Source organism: Calonectris borealis, chromosome 2 (genome assembly GCF_964195595.1).
Source record: "Calonectris borealis chromosome 2, bCalBor7.hap1.2, whole genome shotgun sequence".
NCBI lineage: Eukaryota > Metazoa > Chordata > Aves > Procellariiformes > Procellariidae > Calonectris > Calonectris borealis.
In genome coordinates, this window is record NC_134313.1 from 123,497,192 (window position 1) to 123,517,070 (window position 19,879).

General features: G+C 38.3%; 1 protein-coding gene across 5 annotated transcripts in view; it reads left to right on the plus strand.

Moving 5' to 3' along the window:
- The first annotated feature begins 358 nt into the window (after positions 1 to 358).
- The window catches only part of MRPL3 (mitochondrial ribosomal protein L3), a 31,683-nt gene continuing 12,162 nt past the window's right edge, over positions 359 to 19,879 (plus strand). Inside the window, exons 1-8 of one of the 5 annotated variants that reach the window (XM_075143267.1) lie at positions 522 to 1,711; positions 1,826 to 2,051; positions 2,388 to 2,566; positions 3,792 to 3,883; positions 4,717 to 4,815; positions 8,651 to 8,750; positions 10,673 to 10,733; positions 18,459 to 18,567. In XM_075143267.1, coding sequence (XP_074999368.1) covers positions 2,011 to 2,051; positions 2,388 to 2,566; positions 3,792 to 3,883; positions 4,717 to 4,815; positions 8,651 to 8,750; positions 10,673 to 10,733; positions 18,459 to 18,567 — 681 coding nt within the window. In that variant the 5' untranslated portion in view covers positions 522 to 1,711; positions 1,826 to 2,010. Of the gene's footprint in view, positions 497 to 521; positions 1,712 to 1,743; positions 2,052 to 2,387; positions 2,567 to 3,791; positions 3,884 to 4,716; positions 4,816 to 8,650; positions 8,751 to 10,672; positions 10,734 to 18,458; positions 18,568 to 19,879 lie in introns of those variants that run through there. The other 4 variants (XM_075143264.1, XM_075143269.1, XM_075143268.1 and 1 more) reach the window with 4 other exon arrangements.

The window sequence follows — 19,879 nt, forward strand, 5'->3', positions numbered from 1 at the left end:
GTCAGAGAAGCCCCATCGGCCACGGGTGCTGCAGCCCTGACCCGCGGGGCCTTCGGGCAGCAGCCGCCCCCGGGCACGGATAAGCCCAGCTGGCCACCAGCCAGGGCCCAGGTTAAACCCCAGGTAGTGCCGCAGGGCAGGTGCCTTCACCTGGGGGGGGGGGGGGGGTAACCTGTCCCCCTAGGCCGGTTTGGGAAGCCGCTGAGGCCAGCGGTGTGGGGGATGGCTGACGCACAACCACGTCTTTGGGTTGATTCGGGAGTTTTTATGTTAACTTTTGAGTAAACTGTCTCCCGCCGCCGGGAGCGCGGGCCGGAACCTTCTTTCCGAGGCAGCACGGAAGGTTTGCAGCGCCGGACCAGGCGGCGCCGGAAGCCGGCGGATGCTCCGCCAACGGTCGTGGCATGGCGGGCTGGGGGCTGCTGTGCCGGCTGGGGAGCCGGCTGCGGGCGGCAGCGCCGGGGAGGCCGCTCTGGGCGGCGGCTTCCGGCGACAGGTAGCGGAAGGGCTGGGAGGGGAAGGGGCTGCTGCGGGGAGAGGCGCGGCGGGAGGGCCGGGAAGAGCGGGGCAGAGGGGGACCCGGCCCCTGTCGCAGCTCCGAGATGAGGGGCTCGGCGGCCCCTTACCCTTGGCGGCGCCTCTGGTCTCCACCGTTTGGAGAGGCCTCTGGGTGCAGGCTGTTGGCAGCGCCCGGGAAGTTTGAATGCGCAAAGGTGGTTGGGCCCCGGTTTACTACTGGGGCACTGTCTTTGCTTCATTCTGAGTGACTTGACCTGCTGTGTTTTGAGTTGCCTTGGCCAGCTGCTACAGCTAGTCACGTGCGTTCACTAACTGTATTGTTATCTGTTTCATTGTACTTGCAGAGGATTGAGGCGTATTCAAGCTTTCCTTAGCCCTCACAAGAATTATGGCAGTGCAGTGAGGTGTTTAGCAGTGAATGTAAAATCAGAGAGTTGTGGGGGCTGGAAGGGAGCTCAGGGAGTTTCTAGTCTAACCTGCTTACAGTGTGGCCAGCTCTGAGGTTAGACCACGTTGTTCACGGCTTTGTCTGGTTGGGCCTTGAGAGTCTCCAAGGACAGAGGCGGCACAGTGACTCTGGGCCCTTGTTCCAGTTTGACTGTCCTCAGGCTGGACATTTTTTCCTTACGTCAAATCAGAACCTGCTCTTTCAGTTTATACCAATTCTCTCATTCTCCTGGCATGCACCTCAGTAAACATGGCATGGCTCTGTTTTTTTCAGTAACCTTCTCATAGGTATTAGAAGGCTGCTGCAGGTTCCCCCTAAGCCTTCTCTTCTCCAGACTAAACAAGCCCAGTTACATCAATCCTCCTTGCAGGGCAAGTGCTCCAGCCCCTGTATTTTTGTGTACCATTGCTGTACTTGCTCGTCTATAAACGTCCCTGTTGTTCTGGGGACCCAAAACTGAATTTAGTATTGCAGATGTGGTCTACTTGGAGTGCTGAAGAAGGGGTGATAACTGCTTCCCTTGATCTCCTGACTGTGCTTCTGTTGATGCAGCCCAGGCTGCTGTCAACCTTCTTTGCTGCCAGGAGCCTGCTGGCTCCCTTCTTACCTTTTTGCACCCCAGGACTCCCAGGTTCTTTGGCTGGCTGGGGAGCAGCTCTGCTGAGGTCAGTGCCTGTGCCCTTGCAGGAAGTTATTCCATCCCAGGTGTGGGACTTTGCATCTCTCCTTTATGAATTTCATCAGGTTCGTTATTGGCCTGTCCCTCTGACTGGCAGAGGGACGCCCTTGAGCACTGTCAACTGCTCCCTTCAGTTTTATTTGCAAACTTAAGAAGGGTGCGCTCATCCCCTCTTACAGGTTGCTGATAAAGATATTAAACAGGCCAAGTTCCCAGATAGACTCTTGAGGAACTCTGCTTGTAACTGGCCTTCTGGTAGAGCGCAAACCATTAACCATGACTCTCAGCCTGATGATCCAGCCAGGTTTTTGCTCATCTGATAGCCCTGCCATCCGTGCCATAACATCCCAGCGCGGATAGAAGGATGCCACAGGAGATCGTGTTGAAAGCCTTGCTAAAGTTAAAGTAAACAACACCCACTGCTATCTCTTCACTCACGAATCTAGCTTTTTTTATCACAGAAGGAGTGGTTATTTGATTTGTCGTTGCTTGCCCCCCTTTGGTGTGTTTTAGAATACCTTAAAAGTTAGATGAGAGCATTACAAATAATTAGGTGGTGTTGGTCAGGGGTGGCCAGTTTAAGTGATGGTGGTTGAATAGCTTGCTAGTATAATTTTGGTCTTTTTGACTGTTTAATGTAATGATATAATTATGTAGTATGTATTACATTACGAACATACATGTTATGAGACATTATTTGAACTGATAAGACACTTAAAACTTTTTCTCATTACTGGAAAGGGGACAGCTGGGCTTTGTAATCAGGCATGTTAACAGTACAACGTGGTGGCACGAGCATCTTTCTGAAGAGAATGTCCAGTTCCTCAAGAAGATAACTGCGGAGGAATACAAAGCTCAGACAGCTAGCAAGCTGTGCCCTCTGAAGGATGAGCCATGGCCACTGAACGAGTGGAAACCAGGTGAGAAAGTATCTCTTCTGAAATACCAAACTCATACTGGAATTATTGTTGTTGTGTTGTTGCATTCAGTAACATCAGGATTGTGTCCTTTTTGCTTTTACCTCAATCATCCAACATATCTCCTAGTATAGCAGTAAATGTAATTCTCTAAAAAGCATTTAAAATATTACAAGGTGTTAAGAACGTTGTAAAAACTTAGGTTTTAGTCCAAATCAGCGCTTGGCCGGTCCCATTGCTGCACAAGGACAAGATAATAAACTACAAATTAATCAAAAAAGACTCCCTAGAATATAAAGTATATGAACTTGAAAATGTTCCTGTAAATATTGCTGGACCCTGAAGAAAAACTGTAGCATATAATACATCCCACTTCTATTCAGTGATTCATAGAATCATCTCAGGTTGGCGGGGACCCATAAGGATCCCCGAGTCCAACACCCTGCTCTTCGCAGGACTACCTAACATTAAACCGTATGACTAAGACCGTTGTCCAGACGCTCATTGAGCTCTAATGGGCTTGGTGCCGTGACCACTTCCCTGGGGAGTCCGTTCCAGTGACTGACCACCCTCTCCGTGAAGAACCTTTTCCTAATGTCAAATGTCTTACGGACTAGAACACAAGATAAAGGTTTTGAGTCTTCAAAAGGGTCACATCATTTGACAGCAAACAACAGAGTCTGCAAATCCATGGCAAGATCCTCGGGTATGACAGTGGAAACTGGAACAAAGAGCATTTTTCAAACTTTAAAGCATTTATTCTTCATCTTAAGTGTTCTGTTTTTCACAGCATGGACTGTCAGGAGCCAGATTTGACAGGTTGCCTTTGCTGTACAGTTATAGTGACAAAAACATGCAGAGGTCAGGGTGGGAGGAACCTACTGCAGTTAAACTTTTCAATAGTTAGTTTGGCTCTAGTGAAACTAACTACATGAGTGTTGTATTTTCAAAAAAAAACCAGTGTGAAGCGTTGGTTGTTCTGAACTTAATGGGGAACTGTTTTTCATGTTCTATCAAACACAATTGGAACAAAGAGAACTTTACTGCTAATGGAATTAAAAACAGTGAACAGGTTATTCCCAGCCGATCTGCAGGGAGTCAGCGATGTTTTCTCTCGTTCCTCAAGTCCTTAGGAAAGGTCTGAGTTAATGAGACTTTGCAAGTTATGAGATGGGCTCTTTCAAATACTAAGTGTGGAGTTGCATCCGTATTCTGTTTTGATCTACAGATTCCATCAGAGTTGGTGTTGTTGCAGTAAAACTGGGAATGATGCCAATATGGACCAAGTCAGGAAAAAAACATGCTGTCACACTACTTAAGGTGAAATAAATCATAATTAATTTAATCTCCTATACCGTATTCAGATCGTTAACCAGAAGTTTCAGGCAAAAGTGAAACTTTCCACTTGTACAGAGTAGGAAATCCCTAACGAAAGGAAAGATTTCTTTCAGCCCTGCATAGTACACTGTGCCTATTCTGTTTATATCCTAAACTTTCTAGGAGCGGTGTGCCTTCTGCCTCAGTTATTCGAGTGCTGCGGAACTGTGTGTGGTATTACCTAGGTGAGGGGAGATGAGAGGCAGCATAAAGCTGGTGTTAACTACCCCACTTCACTTTTTTTTTTTTTTTTGCCACCTGCAGCAGCCACTCTGGGATTAGTTTCACCTTGGTAACTGAGCCTTTGTAGCCCTGAAGCTGCTGCTGCTTATTCTCTGGCAGATACTACTGTGATGAAGCTGTTTCACTGACCTGTTGCTGCCATATGATCAAGCGGGGCTGTGAAGGATATTGGGTTTACAGGGCAAAGGAGCCAGAGTCTAAAATGTGGGCTCTTACGGGCATGCTTTGCTGCTGCATACAGTAGGGAAAAGATGGCTATAAAAGTTTATTCAATTTCTAGGGCATTTATGAAAATATAGTTTGCATTCTACTAATATTTTTTTTCTAAAATAAGCCTTTAATTGATTGGAAAAAGAATGTCTATGGTAAAAAGGTAACACACTCCCCTACTTGTAGGCTGTATCTCCTGTTATATAGATAAAAATGAAAACAGAGACTGACTTTGTTTCACTTGTTTTGATACTCTCTTACTATGGTCTCAAAGCTTACACATCTGCTAATACTCAAATAAACACTATTTTACTTTTCTTAAGGTGCAAGATTGCCATGTTTTAAAATACATTTCAAAGGAAGAGTCAGGTGGAAAAACATCTAAGCTACTTGTTGGAGGCAAAAACGCATCTCCTTTTTCTGTAAGTGAACCACTTTGGGTGTTTTTCTGTTGTGATTACAGTACAAAAGTAGCACAGGTAGACTTCTCTAAAGATTAATTGGCAGACACGCATGCTTTGGAACTGATCTTTTGTCACATCCACCCTTGCTTATTTCCTAATGCTAGTGTCAGTTCTTGGATAAGAGAATAGCAAGAAGAACTTTTTGAAGTTCAAGTTTTGCCTCTTGATTCTCTAGGAAAGCTGTGGGTTTAGGAAGTTGCTTTGGTGTGCATGATGATGAAAGGGTCTGAAGGGCCATTAGCAATGTAGAAACACGTGTGTTCACCATGTCTGTGGAGATACAATACAAGACCAGGACTGCAAGATACACGCATTAATGGCCTGTTGTAAACTTATCCAGCTTCCTCGGTTGTTTAGAAGACTTTGTTCTCTAGCTTGCTCCTCCATAGTTGTAATTTTTCCACAAGTCTGTTGAGATTGTTTAATTTGCATATAGTTTTACTGATCCATAAGTTTCAGACTTAAATTTTCAGCTTCATGATTATAGCTCATCAACAGCAATATCAAAGCCACTCACTTGTTTAGACACCCCAAATCCTGATGTGGAATTCCCAGCCACCTTCAGTGGCTAAGGTTGTCTAGCAGAGCTGTCATTCCTGAGGAGGAAAATTGAATTATAGATCAAGGCAGGAACAAAGCTTTGCCTCAAAGTATTGCAGTTTTATGATCCATTATTTCTATAAAATATCACTTTTCATTTCTTGCAGCATCCTGACATTCGTTTGTTTGATTTAGGCAAGTAAAGAAAAATAGAACTCGTGATTACTAAGCAGATTATCTCAGTTGGTGATTGTGTCTTTTTGAGGGCATATATTTCCCTTTTGCAAACAAAAGGTTGTCCCAGAGCCTCAAAATTAATCTTGTTTTTCCAGTGAGGGAAGAAAGAGCTTTTTTCATTTGATAAATCTGTTGGCTTTTACCGTATATTCTACTGATTTTGAACAGGTTTATATTTTAAGGTATCTTTCTTTTATTCAGTGGATTTATGCCATGTTTCACCATCATTGCTTGTACTTTTCAGGTGCCTATCCTGTCACTTTAGTCCATTTCCACTTTCCAGGTGTGACATTTTTCCTGGAGAAATTACAACTGTGTTTTTTCTTCCTGTTATCTTGGTTTAAGACATGCAAGAATCATGTGAATAATGATTTTCAAGTTGTATTGTGCACATTAGACTCCTTACAGCTGATCTTTTCATAAAAATGAAAGTGATTCAATATGTTGTCAGGGTAAAAATGTGCAGGAAGCAAGGAAGTATATAGAAAATTTCTATTTAAGCAGCTCTTGTGAATTAAGAAAATTTCTTCAAAGCCAAACTACCTAAAAAGTCAACTCAAGGATTTTTTAGTAGTTGGAGTTATGTTAAAGACTCTCGTGGACATAACTTCTTCCAAGTTAGTTCCCATTAATTTGGTTGAACGTAGACTCATTTTAATAAAGAAATTCATTAAATATCCTTAGACCAGTCTGTGGTGAGGACCTGGCCTGAGACTGAGCTCTGTATTGCTATTATTGCTGTTGTTATCATCATCATCATTGTATAAACTAGATAATTTCTAAGAACAAATTTGGCATGCCAATTCTGAACAATTTTACTTGTTAAGGAACTAACAAATGATGTTTTTCTGTGGTTTAGCTGCGGGTTTGAATCATTGCTCTCCTATGTTTATCAGTCTTTTTACGTGTTTCTTTTCTCTCTGAAGTGTCTGAAAGTGAGAATTAAAAGAAGGCTGAATGATACTGTATTGTATGAGCATAAGCAGTTTATCTTCTGTTAGTTCCTCATAGGAACATCTGTCTTCCTCAGATTCCTCAGAGCTACTGATTTTTCATGAATTTAATCTAATGATTCCCTCAGTAATTGTACTAACAAAGAGTTTTATGTATTTCTTTTGAGTGTCAAATTGCTTAAAAAAAATGATAAGGGGTATTGCATTTTTAGCAAGATTTTTTTTTGCCTTTTTAACTTGATGTATGTCAGTCTATTACAAGTGAACAGATTTTTCATGATTTTTTAAATGCAAAATTATTCTCAAAAGTACAATTCTGTCAGTGTTCTAACAATTTTTTGTCAAAAATACTTTATGTGCTTCCCTTAAGTGAGGGCATATCGATCATTTTCGTATAATACTGGAGGATATTGTTTGTTTTTTTAAAAAAAAGAACATCTGAGAATTCACTCAATGTTCTCTTCAGTATTGCTTTTTAGGAAGGCTTTGTAAAGACTGCAGTGTTTTGTTTGTAGAAATATGTCTCTTTGACTTGACTGTTTGAAGAAAACTTGTTGTTGAAGTAGAACAGTGCAAGGCTATAGTAGGACTCTTGAGATGTAAGTGATTTTTACCCTCTGACTTCACTATGCTTTTCTTTAGCCGTGGTAGCTCTTTCCAGGCACCCATGCTGAGCACAGAGCTCCCCTTGCTGTCATCTAAGGCAGCAGTTTTACATAGCAGTGGAAATAAAGGATCGATATGCAGGCATTTAGTAGAAAGGGTATTTCTTTATTTTTAATTCCTACATAAGGTACTACAGTTTAATACAGTTATACTCCATTGATGCTTCAAATTTTTGTGGTCTTAGGGGAGATTTTGTATTTAGTTGATGACTTTTTTTTTTTTTAAATAAAGGTATTTGAAGCGTTTTGTGCTATGAAGTCAAATTAACAAACACTCAAAAAAACTTTTAACTCTCAAAGACTTTGTATTTACGCTTTCTCCTCAAATAAGGACAGATTCATAAAGTTAAGATTTCTGTTTTGTGTCTAAGTCAGAGATCCTCATCGTCTTGCTCCCTTATTCTTGACAAAACTTCCTTTGTTCTAACACTTTTAAACATGCAGATTTTCAAACTAAGCTAAGTAGCGATTTTAAAGTTACTAACATTATTTGTCTTAAAATACACAAAATTATTTTTGAGAGAGAGAGAACTGCACAGAACTTTTGAGAAGTGAACCTCAGAGATGTGACTATCCAAGTGTGACAGTATTGTCAGATGCTTAAATTGCTTTCTAGGAGAATTCGTTTGAAGAAAAATCAGCTGCATTGCTTTTTTCCTATGGCCACAGTTTTCCTGCATCACTGTTTCCATTACTTGTATCATCTCAGTGGTCAGCTATTCTGTGAGTTTTCTTGTTTAAAACAGCTGAGAACAATTTTAAGTACTTTTGTCAGACTCCTCTAAAAAGAAGAGTCCTTCTTTAATAAGTCAGCAGTGCTTTGACACTGAGTGTACTTGGTATATCTTAAAAATACATGAATCATAAACTTGCTGTTCTTCATTTTTCTTTTTTTGTCCAGAGACTCTAGATCCTCTTCCGTGGGAAGTTAAGCATTTCTAGAAGTTTCTGCAAGACCAGGCTTTATTTCTCTGCTTTTGTTAGTTAAATCAAATAAATTATATTTACGGTGGTGTGGAACTAAGTCATTAGAAGCTTTGAAAAAGAGAAAATGCTTTTAAATTACTACAAAAATCTTTGAAAGTCATGAAAAAGCAGTAATATATTTTATATACATTCTAAATGATTGATTTCCCTTTTCTGATCTTAAAAATCTTCATATATCTCTTGTTTATATGATGTAGCTGTAGGGTAACAAGTTGACAGAAAATAAAATGCAGACACAGGAGTTTTAAATTAATTTTATATACAGTTAAAATGCTAGTCTCAAGATAAAAATGTAGTATGATATATCTGTTTTTCTCAGTGGTGTTGACAGCCTGTAATCACTTTCTGTACTAGGTTGATCCTTGGGTATTTTAAGATCACTTCTTTTTTTATGGTTGCTCTTCGTTTCAGAAATCAGAGTCTGCAATGGAAATTTTTAAAGAAGCTGGAGTACCACGGAAGCAGAAAGTTACAATATTTAATGTAACAGATGATGCCATAATTAAACCAGGTAATCTTTTTGAGCTACTGAATGTTATATGCATAATCATTTAATGTCTGCCGCTTGTAGACCTAAACCAAGTTATGACGTGTATTTCTTTTTTGTTTTGTATGGAAATTGCTGAATTCTTATTTCTTTGTCATTGAGCACAAACAAACTTTTTTCTTAGGGAAAACTATAAAATAGTCTTTTCTGTGTGATGAGAAGTTGGATTTTTCCTTTTTCCTGGATATTATGTTTCTGTTGATTAGAAAACAAGTCTGATCCAAACTAGCCAATATGAACATTGAATTAAGAAATAAATGTCTGTAACATTGACTCACTTGTTGGGAATCAATATGAATGCATTTACAGGAAGTTCTCTGAATATCCTTACGAGAGGGGCACCGAGAATTTTGTGGTAATGTTTCTCAGGAGCCTAAAATAACAGTTTGAGGTTTGTTTCTTCTCGCTACATTCAGAAGTAGGACTGATGGCTGTCATATATGGCATTTTTTCTGGCAGCTTGCAAAGCAAAACACATTAAAACATGTTATAACAAACGTTCTCACTGAAAATCAGTATTAGAAATCTGGAAATTTAATGAAAAGTTTTATGTTTTTAAGGTTTTATTAGCTAGTGTATTTAGGTTGCTTTCATTGTGTGCTTTTTGACAGTTGTAAGTATTTTCCCAAGAATTATGTAGGGTAGGAAATTCTAATGTATTACATCTTTATTTGCCATTGACAAGGTTTTTGCAAGACCTTTTTAAGACAGCGCGGTAACTGATAAAAATCAAATCTGACGTGAGGAAGTCTGGACTGATAAATAGAAGCAAAAACTTGAGATAAAGCAGAACTGCAAGTTTTCAATAAACTGATTTTGTAGTGTGTGTATTTTGTACATAACATCCTTCATATACATGATTTTCTGTCAGTTGACAGGCATCTTATCCCAGGTGTGTATGGATCATATAAATATAACATGAAATAATAGGAGGATTTTTATGCTTGAGACTTAGGAGAGGTTTATGTCATTTCAGTTTGCATTCATACAGATTTGAAAACAGCATGAAAATGAGTGTAGACATGAAGCAATTAAAATTTATTTTTTTTAATTGACTTAAAACAGGCTGGAAACTCTGTTAAAGATGCAGCTGCATGGATCTTCAGATTAAAGTTAATTTATAATGAACTAAGTTATCAATTCTGGTTTTTTTTAAAGCTGCTAATAAAACAATATTGCACTTGGATGAAAAAAAATTGCTGAAGACAAAATAGATCTTTAAGTAAAATTAAAACTTTGATCCTACAAGCACTTAGGGGAATTAATGTAATTGCAGTCAGGTGAGTGATGTCACTGATCAACGGTAGCACTACTTCTGCTAAAGGCTGGTGTATAGGTAATTCCCCGGTGGATGAAGCTGTACTTCTGCCACAGTCTTTAGTTTGGAAACACCGCGTCTTAACAAAGAGGAAGCATTGCAAAACTTTTTTCTTATTCTTAACGCAATTTTTATAGGAAGTGTTTTGGGTTTTGGTTTTTGTTTTTGTTTTTTTAAAAAAACCCTCCACCTTGTGAAGGGCTAGTAGTTATAAGTGGAGCATGTTCTGTGTTCTTGCCAAGTTTGTTTATTGTGAGTCTTAACTAATAAAGCATTTTGGGCTTTGTCTCTTTCTGTGTCTGAAGTGCAACATGTCTGCGTAAAGCCCCAACCCTTCCTTCCTACTTATCTGAAATTGGGCTAGGAACTGAGAAGTGTGCTTAAGTAGTAACTACCAAGCACCTATTTTAGTCAGTGAGGTTTATAAAGAAGAAGAAATAATATGTGAATAAAAACAAAGTTTTGTTTCCTTTCCTGTGACTGTAATCTACCCTGGATGGTAATGACTGGGTAGTGGTTTGAGGATTTCAGCACTTAGTTGAACATGATCTCTCCTCTTCTTTTAAAGGTACTCCTTTGTATGCTGCTCACTTCCGCCCAGGGCAGTTCGTGGATGTTACTGCAAAAACGTAGGTTCCTGATGATTTAACATGTATCGTTCATCTTTCAAATAGACTGGTACAATTTTTTTCCCCCCTCTACTTTGGCTTGAACTCATGGCTCACGAAAGCTGAAATACAATTGCAAGGGTAGTGGCAGGAAATAGAAGTCCATTCAGCCATTGAGTCAAAAATATGAAATTATCTTTCTTTGCTGAGGCTTACTTTTGATTTTGAACACGGTAGGTAAACAAATAATATTATTAGGGCTATGGTTCTGCATGTGTTGTCTGTCGCACACACATGATTAGCGTGGAGGGGCTTGACAAACAGCTTGAGAAGGGGGTGCTCAAGCTTAGCACGGGCGAAGAGGTCTATAATGCAGCATCTGTGGTATGTAGAAGTAGGGAATAAATGCTGAAAGGCATAAATTCCCAGAAAGACTGCTTAATTTTGATTTGGTGAAGAGATGCAAAGACAGATGTATCATGCAGACCGAAAGAAAAGCAAAAAGATAGTGAATACGTTTAGCCAGACAATGGAGCTGTCAAATTCCCTTTTTGTTTTCTCTCATATTCCAGCTCGTCTCCTCTGCCAGCAATGGCTAATGATCTTTTACTTTAATGTGGGAGGAATGATTTCCTCTCAGACCACTGCGAATGCCAAATTAGAGCTCAAGTGCTAGAGAGTGTCAAAAGAAAAACTGGCATCTTGGCGCAAAGACTAGTCATGCCTCTTCTATTATGTCCATGGTTTCCACTGCCCAAGAGAGCTCCTATCTCCATATTTCAGTGAAGTGTATTTTTGTTATGTTGCGATGCCAGATAATGTTTTCCATTTGACGTTTTTTGTGTAATGGAGATTATACCCAACTGGCCTTGTTGAAATATCCATTGTAATTGTTGCACATATGTGTAATACTTATAAATGTCTAATATTATTCACAGGGCTTTGTATGTATGGGGAAACTGACCATATAAGTACAGCCGAGTAGTCGGTTCTAGTATAGCTACTAGCTAGCATACACCTATGAGGGCACCCTGTTGAGAACAGGAAGTCGAGGAGTTGACTGGAATTAGTATTTTTCTATGTCAAACTTACTTATGTAAGACTTAGATCTAGTACATTATTCATTCTGCTTCTAAATTGCATTCAGTGAACAGCCTGTGAGAGACAATAGCTTGTTTGCAAAGCAAAGCACAGGGTCATTAGGAGTACAGTCATTGCACGTAGATTGTCATCCTTTGTTAATGCAGAAAAGCTTTGTTTTTCTAGAAGTATTTCAAGAACTAGGAAAGGTTTTTTTGGCAATGTAAGAGGTACTGATAAGCAGCCACAGGGTATTGATTTGTATCTTACTGTATGTATTTTAAAATACTAGCAAGCTAAAAATAGACTGGGTTCTTGGTTGTGTTTAGTGAATCCATCCTGTCTTTTAATTCAGTATTTCTAATCTATTTTCTCCTGATATTTGTATGATCCTTTTCAGAAATTTTTGTTTGTACTGCTGATTTTGGTAGCATATTACATGTAATCCTACTATACAGGTGCCTGATATAAAAGGAGCAGAAAAAATTCTTAAGCTAAAGAGAAAGATCAGGTTTTTTATCATGGGTTTTCTATCAATATGGTTGTCTAATCATCTCAGTCTTTCTATATCTGGGGTTTTTTAAACCTTTTTCTGTGACTTACTTGCTTTCTCATTTCTACTTTTAATGTTTCTTTCTTGTTAATTTCCACTTTTCTGGAATGCTGCATTTATCATATTCCTTTAACTCTTGGGCAAGACTTAAATTATTTTACTACATTTCAGTTTTTCTTCAGGTCCTTTACTTTATTGCATGCAATTTCATCCAGTGTTGCTTAGTCTCATACTTGGGTGGGGTTTGATTTTTCATTATTTTTCAGAATGCTGTATCCATCGTTCTTAGTTACTGTAAGTACAGATTTTACAATGTCACAAAAATATCCAAGAAATGCTTCAGTGAAGGACTGAAGTTATCTTGGGAATGATTATAGCATTGAGCTATAGTATTTGGGCTGCGCTGTGGGAGAAAAATGAGAACTTCATGTTGTACTTGTGTTCTGAACCCCCCTCAAGAGGAGCCAGCTTCTCCCTACTGAGCAAAGAGGGAACCTGGGGAGGTTTGGTCCACAGGCTGAAATGAGCCTCTCTGAAGTCCCATTTTCAGAAGTGATGCAGGCACTTGAAAGATCCTAAGCTATAGGGGCATTTTGAAAAGGTACTTAAGGATATAATGCTGTAGGGAGCACAGATTGACTTCCTCTCCTTCCTTCCACAACTTCCGTCTTCCTGATTCAAACCATTATGGACTTAAAAGACAGTTATTCCTAAAATCTTGCTATCACCGCTAGTAAATTTTTTTAGAAACATTTTTACATGAATATGTACTTTACTTTTTAAGATTGTCAGTAATTTTGTTTTACTGGAGAGAACACTGAAGTGTGCAATGTTTGAAATCATACAGATGATAATAGCAGAGCTGTTGTTAATAGCATGATTAATTCTAATTATTCCTTTAAAAAGGAAAGAAAGAAAACTAATGTCACCTCAATGAGTAGATAATATAGTGGAATATAAAGGATATTTTAATTTTTTACCAACTTTTAATGATTTGGATGAGCAAGGTATCCTTTTGTATGCTTCCTTCTGTCAAGACGTAAATCAAAAATATGCTCCTTAAAAATGAGCAAGCTTTTCTTAGTTATTGTAGCTTGAACAAACTAGCACTACATTTCAGAAGTCTTGGTTAACATCTTGATTTCATTACCAAAGTGCAGGGTGTTTTTATATGTCTGCTTTAAACTTTCCTTGCAAATGTTTTTGTCAAACTCTTTTGAAATGTTTTGATTCATTTATACCTCTGTGAAGAAAAACACTTTCACAGAAACGAGACGGTTCAGTTAAAGATGTATGCAGTTTGTTTTTATTTGAAGTCTCGTAATTTGTTCAGCACAGTATGAGTAGCTTTTAGAGCTGTCTGCATGCTGTCTATCTTCCTTAGTGCTGAATTTTTTCCATAGTACTTATTTTCAGCAACTTAAAAGGTCAATCCTTAAATTTTATAGCCGTCTTTAATGACAGGACTTTTCCTCGGTGTTTCAGAGGTGTGTTTAATGCGTAAAGGCTTACTGCCCTTTTTGGGACAGCAGTAAACTTCAGAATTCCTGTGGCCTGATGGTCAGGTTTAGCCCTGATATGCTTTGTGTTAAAATACATAGCACCGTCCAGAAACGCTTCTCTCGCAGGCTGCACTTCTGTGACCTCTTTAAGCTGGCGTAGTAGAGGCTGCTGCCCGAAGGGGAGGTGGTGCTCGCTCCCACAGAGTTCCCTTTGGCTCCTAGCGCTGGTACTGGTGTCCTGAGTTGCATGAAGGAAAAGATCAGTGTGAGATATCTACATTCTTCACTGGATTAGTTTTCAGCTGGATCGGTTGCACGCCCCAGCTTGCTGATCAGCTGAGTGAGCTTCTGCACTAGTACAAAGATGACCAAAACATGGGGATGGGGAGAGGTGGGACCATGCCTTACAGTGGTAGCCCAATGCTGTATGGAGATGGAGTTCTATTATACTTCATTTTTCTGCCAGTTCATGATCTGTTTCATCAACATTTCACAAAACCTTTGGAACATCAGAAATTTTATCACTCCAAAGAAAAAGCCAACAGTAGTTTTGTTTGAAATGTGTCAGAATTAAGTGGTGATTCTGCTGTGTTTAGTGGTTTATTTAAGCTTTACTAGGTTAACAGTGTAATCTGAGCCTGAACGTATGCTCTACAATTGTCTGAAATTATTTGACTAAGTAGTTGGAATCCTTTTCCTCTACAGCATCTAAATAATTGTCTTTTAAATTAGCTAAGTTTGAAGAGTTAGCAGCAAACTAAATTGTTGCTTAATTAGAGTGCTTTATTCCAGTAGCTTTCTAAATGGAAGTTGGCTCATTAGGTACTGACATTTTGCCTATCAAACCTGGTATCAAACCTGGAAAATAAGGTTTTGTACAAAATTAGGTGGTTGACCTGAACAGCTGCTTTTCTGCAGGTGAGACTAGAACAACTATGTCTAATTAAACTCTATTTTTAATTTTGCAGAAAGATTATTTTCCTTTCATTTAACATTTGTGTGTCTTAGTTTTGCATATCATCATTGCTGCCTATGATTCCTTTCTCGGATTCAGGTAATCATGCTTCAGTGAAGCTAAGTAAAGTAAGTGACTAAATTCCATGTATTGAAGAACAGTGGCATTATACATACTAAGTCTCATAAAGATAGTTCTTGTGCATGTTTTTTTGTTCAGATATGGCATTTAATGTTACTGTTGTCGGAATAAAAATACATAGTCCTTGATACAAACCAAGACAAAGGTAGAAGATGTATTATCAAGAAATCACAACAGTGTAAGTAGGATGGCAAACGTTCTACTTCAATGTAGGTTCTTGATTATCATGTCTCAGATACTGCACACAACTCGATTCATTCAGAGTGGAATCTAGATATTAATTCTGTTTAATTAATATATGGTTCTGGATTAAAATACCACTTTGACAAATCTTAATGTTTTTTGAAAATATCTGAAGTTGTCAATACTATGCCTATTAAGAGATTTTGGAGTTGTACCTCTTCTTATGCATGTTTGAGTTTGTTCTAAATTAGCATTCTATTGTGTTTCTTTTTAAAGATTTCACAGACTTTAATGAACAAGATGTAGTGGGATGTCAGTACTTAGGACTTCTGGGGGGGGAAAATCAGGGATTCTTCTGATGCATCCTTAAATGAAATTGTGATGCAGATCATCGTAAGAAAAGTAACTGCAGGAGAGGTTCATGTTTGGTTGGTATCTTTTATACATTATGTTGGCTAATGTGAAATCACATACAATAGTGTATATAATTCTCACTCTTACCCTTCTGGTTCTCTCCCTGTTGTTTACTCTTTTAAAGAAATCAAAAACTCCAAAATGAAATAAAACTATAGCTTCTTCTTAAAACTTGGTTTTATTTTCCAATCACAATGGTGACTGAGTAGAAAATTAACCTTCAAAAAGCTATAAGATAAAGTGTATTTGTAGGTAATTCAGAGGCTTTCAATCAGTTCTTTACCAATAAAAAATGAAACTATTCTAAAAAATTATTGAACTACTATGATGAAAGAACCTTTGTAGATAATAAAGCATTATACATTATGAAATACCCTAATTTCAGCATTAAGATATCGTTTCTTGACTTTATCCAGAATACTTCAGATGTTGGAGATTTGTTTTTGTATTCCAGATAACAGATGCATGAGAATTTTCAGGTTTATCAGAGTGCTCTTTTTCAGTCTGGCCACACTTTCTATAAATTTCCTAAGGCTTCACTATTGAGTATTTGTTCACTGGAAAATACGTGTGTGATTGGAAAGACCAAAAAGTAGATGAGCGTAGTCTATTGCATAAATCATTAAACACTAGCAACTCTTATCTTAGGATATAATAGCTTCTTTTTGAAGATATCTTATAATATTTGATATCGTAAATGTTTTTTTTTCCAAAATGCATCTCTTACAAGTATTAACTATTTCTTATATTTTTATATTTTATTAAAAAGTACAGTTTACAGTATTCTAAATTGTTCATGTCTAAAAATGAACAATCTGAATGAAGTATTGAAGTGCTTTCATGATATCAGGGATTTATGCTTCTTGATTAAAGTTGACAGTACTGTTTTCTTTTGAAATGGTAGCTTTTGATAGTTGTATGGTCTTCTCTGAATTGCGAGTACATTTCTGCAGCTAAAGAATTAATCATGCCCCCAGTCTGCTCGCTCTGGTAACTGCACAGCTGTTGTTATGCGACCCACTTGCAGTTGGTTTTGGAGAGTTTGCTAATTCCATCTTCCAGCTAGAGATGCCAGAAGTCTACTTGGAAAACATGGCCAATAATAGAAAGTTTTAAAGAAAAGATAGTGTTTTGGCTTAACAGATACAAGTTTTCCTGTAGCGCTTCCCCTTCCCCCCCGCCATACGTAGTTTCTGCTATGTATTTCGAAGTTACTAATCCCTCAGCAATCTGCAGACATAGAAAAAGACAAATTTGGGGCCTCTCTTAAGGCGCGAATATTTTTCAAATTGGTTTTTTACAGCTATCACTGTTCATTACTGCAAGCTTTTAAAATAAGGTGATTCATGAGAAACTGGTGTAACAAAGCCTTGCATCCTTCAGATTTCTGTCTTGTGTTCCTGATCATCCCAGGTAACCCTGGTCCTCCGCAGGTGCCTTCAGCTCCCTCTCATGGCCCTGACCCCCTGTTGCACCACTGTCTGCTGGCCTGGACAGACTCTTGCTGGTGGCAAAGCACTTGCCCAACTGGCTAGCTGGCAAGCCAAAGGAACATATCACTACTTTAATCATGTTCTAGCATCTCCTCAGTTGTAGGAAAGGAGCAAAAAAACCTCAGTACTTTCTAACCAATGATTTTGATCTCATACAATTAGGTATCTTTCTTCTGTGCCAAATTTAACTGGAATTGACCACTAGGTTTAGGGCAGGGAAGGGGAAAACAAAGAGGCGGACACCATGGTTGCACAAGTCTTGTTTCCTCACAGTTCTGTGGCTCTAGGGAGTCTTTCCATCTGTGGCTGGTTTTGACGGTGGTTTGGCTTGCTCTATGCAACTGGGCCAGCAATCACAGGAGAATTATTCAAGTGGAAGAGGAAAGAATCCAGTTTTTGTGAATGTTGGTCCGCATTTGTGTGTTTTCTCTTGTTTTTAATGGTAGTGCTGTTCTCATCAGGGGAGTCAGCAAAATGTAGTGCATCTGTACAACGTGCTGTATGCATGCTCATACCCAGTTTTATTTTCCTGTGTTTGGCCGGAAGGTTCTAATGCTTGAACTAATAGGATCACAACATTGCAAAGTGCGTTAGTAGAGAAAAGATTTCTGTAAATTGGAGGAAAAGGATCATCTTGTTAAATTAAATAATCAGTGCAGCCATAAACCCTGTGGTCAGACTTTTCCTGTTGGAAACAGATAATGCTGGTTTAAACACACATTTTAATCAGCTTTTCTTTTGTGCAGTGGTGAGGCAGTTTTTCCTATTGAGTCTGTCCCTGCAGTAAGCAGAGAACTCCAAAGGCAGTAATACTATCATGCGCCTCAAAGATTAAGGCATGGGCACTGACAATACGTCTTATTTGTTATTCTGCTTTAGACCTTATTTGTCAGATGAGTACAGAACAAAAGAGTTAAGTGTTTTTACTACACATAAAACTGTTTTCAAGAGATGAGTCTATTGTAGTTTGGAAAAGAAATGTTCGTTGGCTTATTTTTATGCTAGTTAAGCAGCCATCTCTTCCCTTTTGACGCTTAGGGCCTTTCATTAAGTTTTGGTATGTGTTTTTATACAGTTGCTTTTTATTTGGGTTTTGGGGGTCTTTTTTTTTTTGTGTCCAATCTTAATATTGGTGAAAGCTTCATTACACTACTATATATTGAGACCATGACAGCAAGGAGCATTTTGTGTTAGCCTTTTTGCCTACTTGACTCATTTCTAGTGCTTCGTATTCTCTAAAGCAATGTTTAATTATTGCACTAGAATATGTTTGTGGTATAAAATACAGATTTGTAAAAAAATATTTGCTGAGCTTTGCTAAAGGTAAAAAGATCGTGAGCCTGACTGAAATTACTGTTTCTTGACAGAAACTTTATTTGAAGTCTGACTAACCCAGGTTTGTTTCTTTATTATTTTTCTTTTCAGAATTGGTAAAGGATTTCAAGGTGTCATGAAAAGGTGGGGATTTAAAGGCCAGCCTGCTAGCCACGGCCAGACGAAAACTCACAGACGTCCTGGAGCAATATCTACCAACGTGAGGATTCTTATTTCTTCTCATTTCTTGATGTAAACATTCTTCAGTATTTTTAGAACTGCTTACTAAAAATGAACGATTTCACAATGGCTAGCTGTTACCATCTAGCTACCATTCTCTGTGGTAGCAAAGAATCCCAGCTTTTTCAAAGGAAGTTCAGAAACCCGTATAACGAGCAATGCAGCTAGCTATTCTCTTATGCCTCGATTTATGAATATTCTATATTGCTCGTAAGTAAGCAAACGTATTTTAACTGAGCAAATTGTGGTATTTTGTAGTATAGCTGAGAGAAATAGCCTTCATGCTTCGAAGAGTTCTAAGAATCTTTTATCACAGCATTTATAGATTGGAAAGGATTTACTTGGTATTTTATACTGCAGATACTGTACTATTCTTTGGAACCCTAGTTGCTTTTATCACCTTACCTGGCTTGTGTAGCTGCTTTATGAACTCTTTCATTCCCAAAATATTTTGTTGGCTTCTTAGCATTTTTAAGCAGAGTAAAGAGTAATATTTTTAAGTTTCAAGCTATAAACAATATTAGTGTAAAAGCTCTTTGGAACAGATGCATTTAAAACTTTGTCCCTATAAAGATTGCACAAAATTTAGGCTGAACTAAGAGGGATTTTTGCAAAGTAGCTTTGTTACACAGAATTAAAACAAACAGAGTCACAGTACTGAACCTGAATTGTCTGTAACTTTCTTGGAGAAATTAAAATAAAAATTAAAAAAGGATTAATAATGCATAAGAGAAAGTAAAAGCAAAAAGGCATCAGGCAACAAAGTTAGAGTAATTGAGACTGTAAAAGCATACAGTACTAATTTTTAGTCCTTCATTTCAACTGGAAAATGAATTCTACACCTGGCACTGTTTTCTCTGAAGACTGAAGAACGTAAATATTTGAACATACAACACTTTGTTTTAGCAGATGGTATTCATCATTACAAAATAACCCCTCATTACTTTCCTTTAAATTAGAATTTCCTAAGCAGTAACACTGCATGTAATTTCACAAAGTATATAGAATGGGAATATACAGTGTTAGAAATAGGTATGAGGAAACAAGGTGAAAGGATGCAATAGGGGAAAAACAATGCCTTGATTTTTATTTTCCAGTCTAGTGTTGACCACCTCAGATATTTTAGTAATCCTGCATTGTTTAGTACAGAATCGTGTCCCTAGAACTTCATTGCAGCTGATTTCCTGAAATAATGATTTTCACACGAGTTTAAAAAAAAAAAAAAACCACACACATTATTAATGAATAACAGAGTGGTGCAGGAGGCTGAGACAAATCCCTGGATAATACTA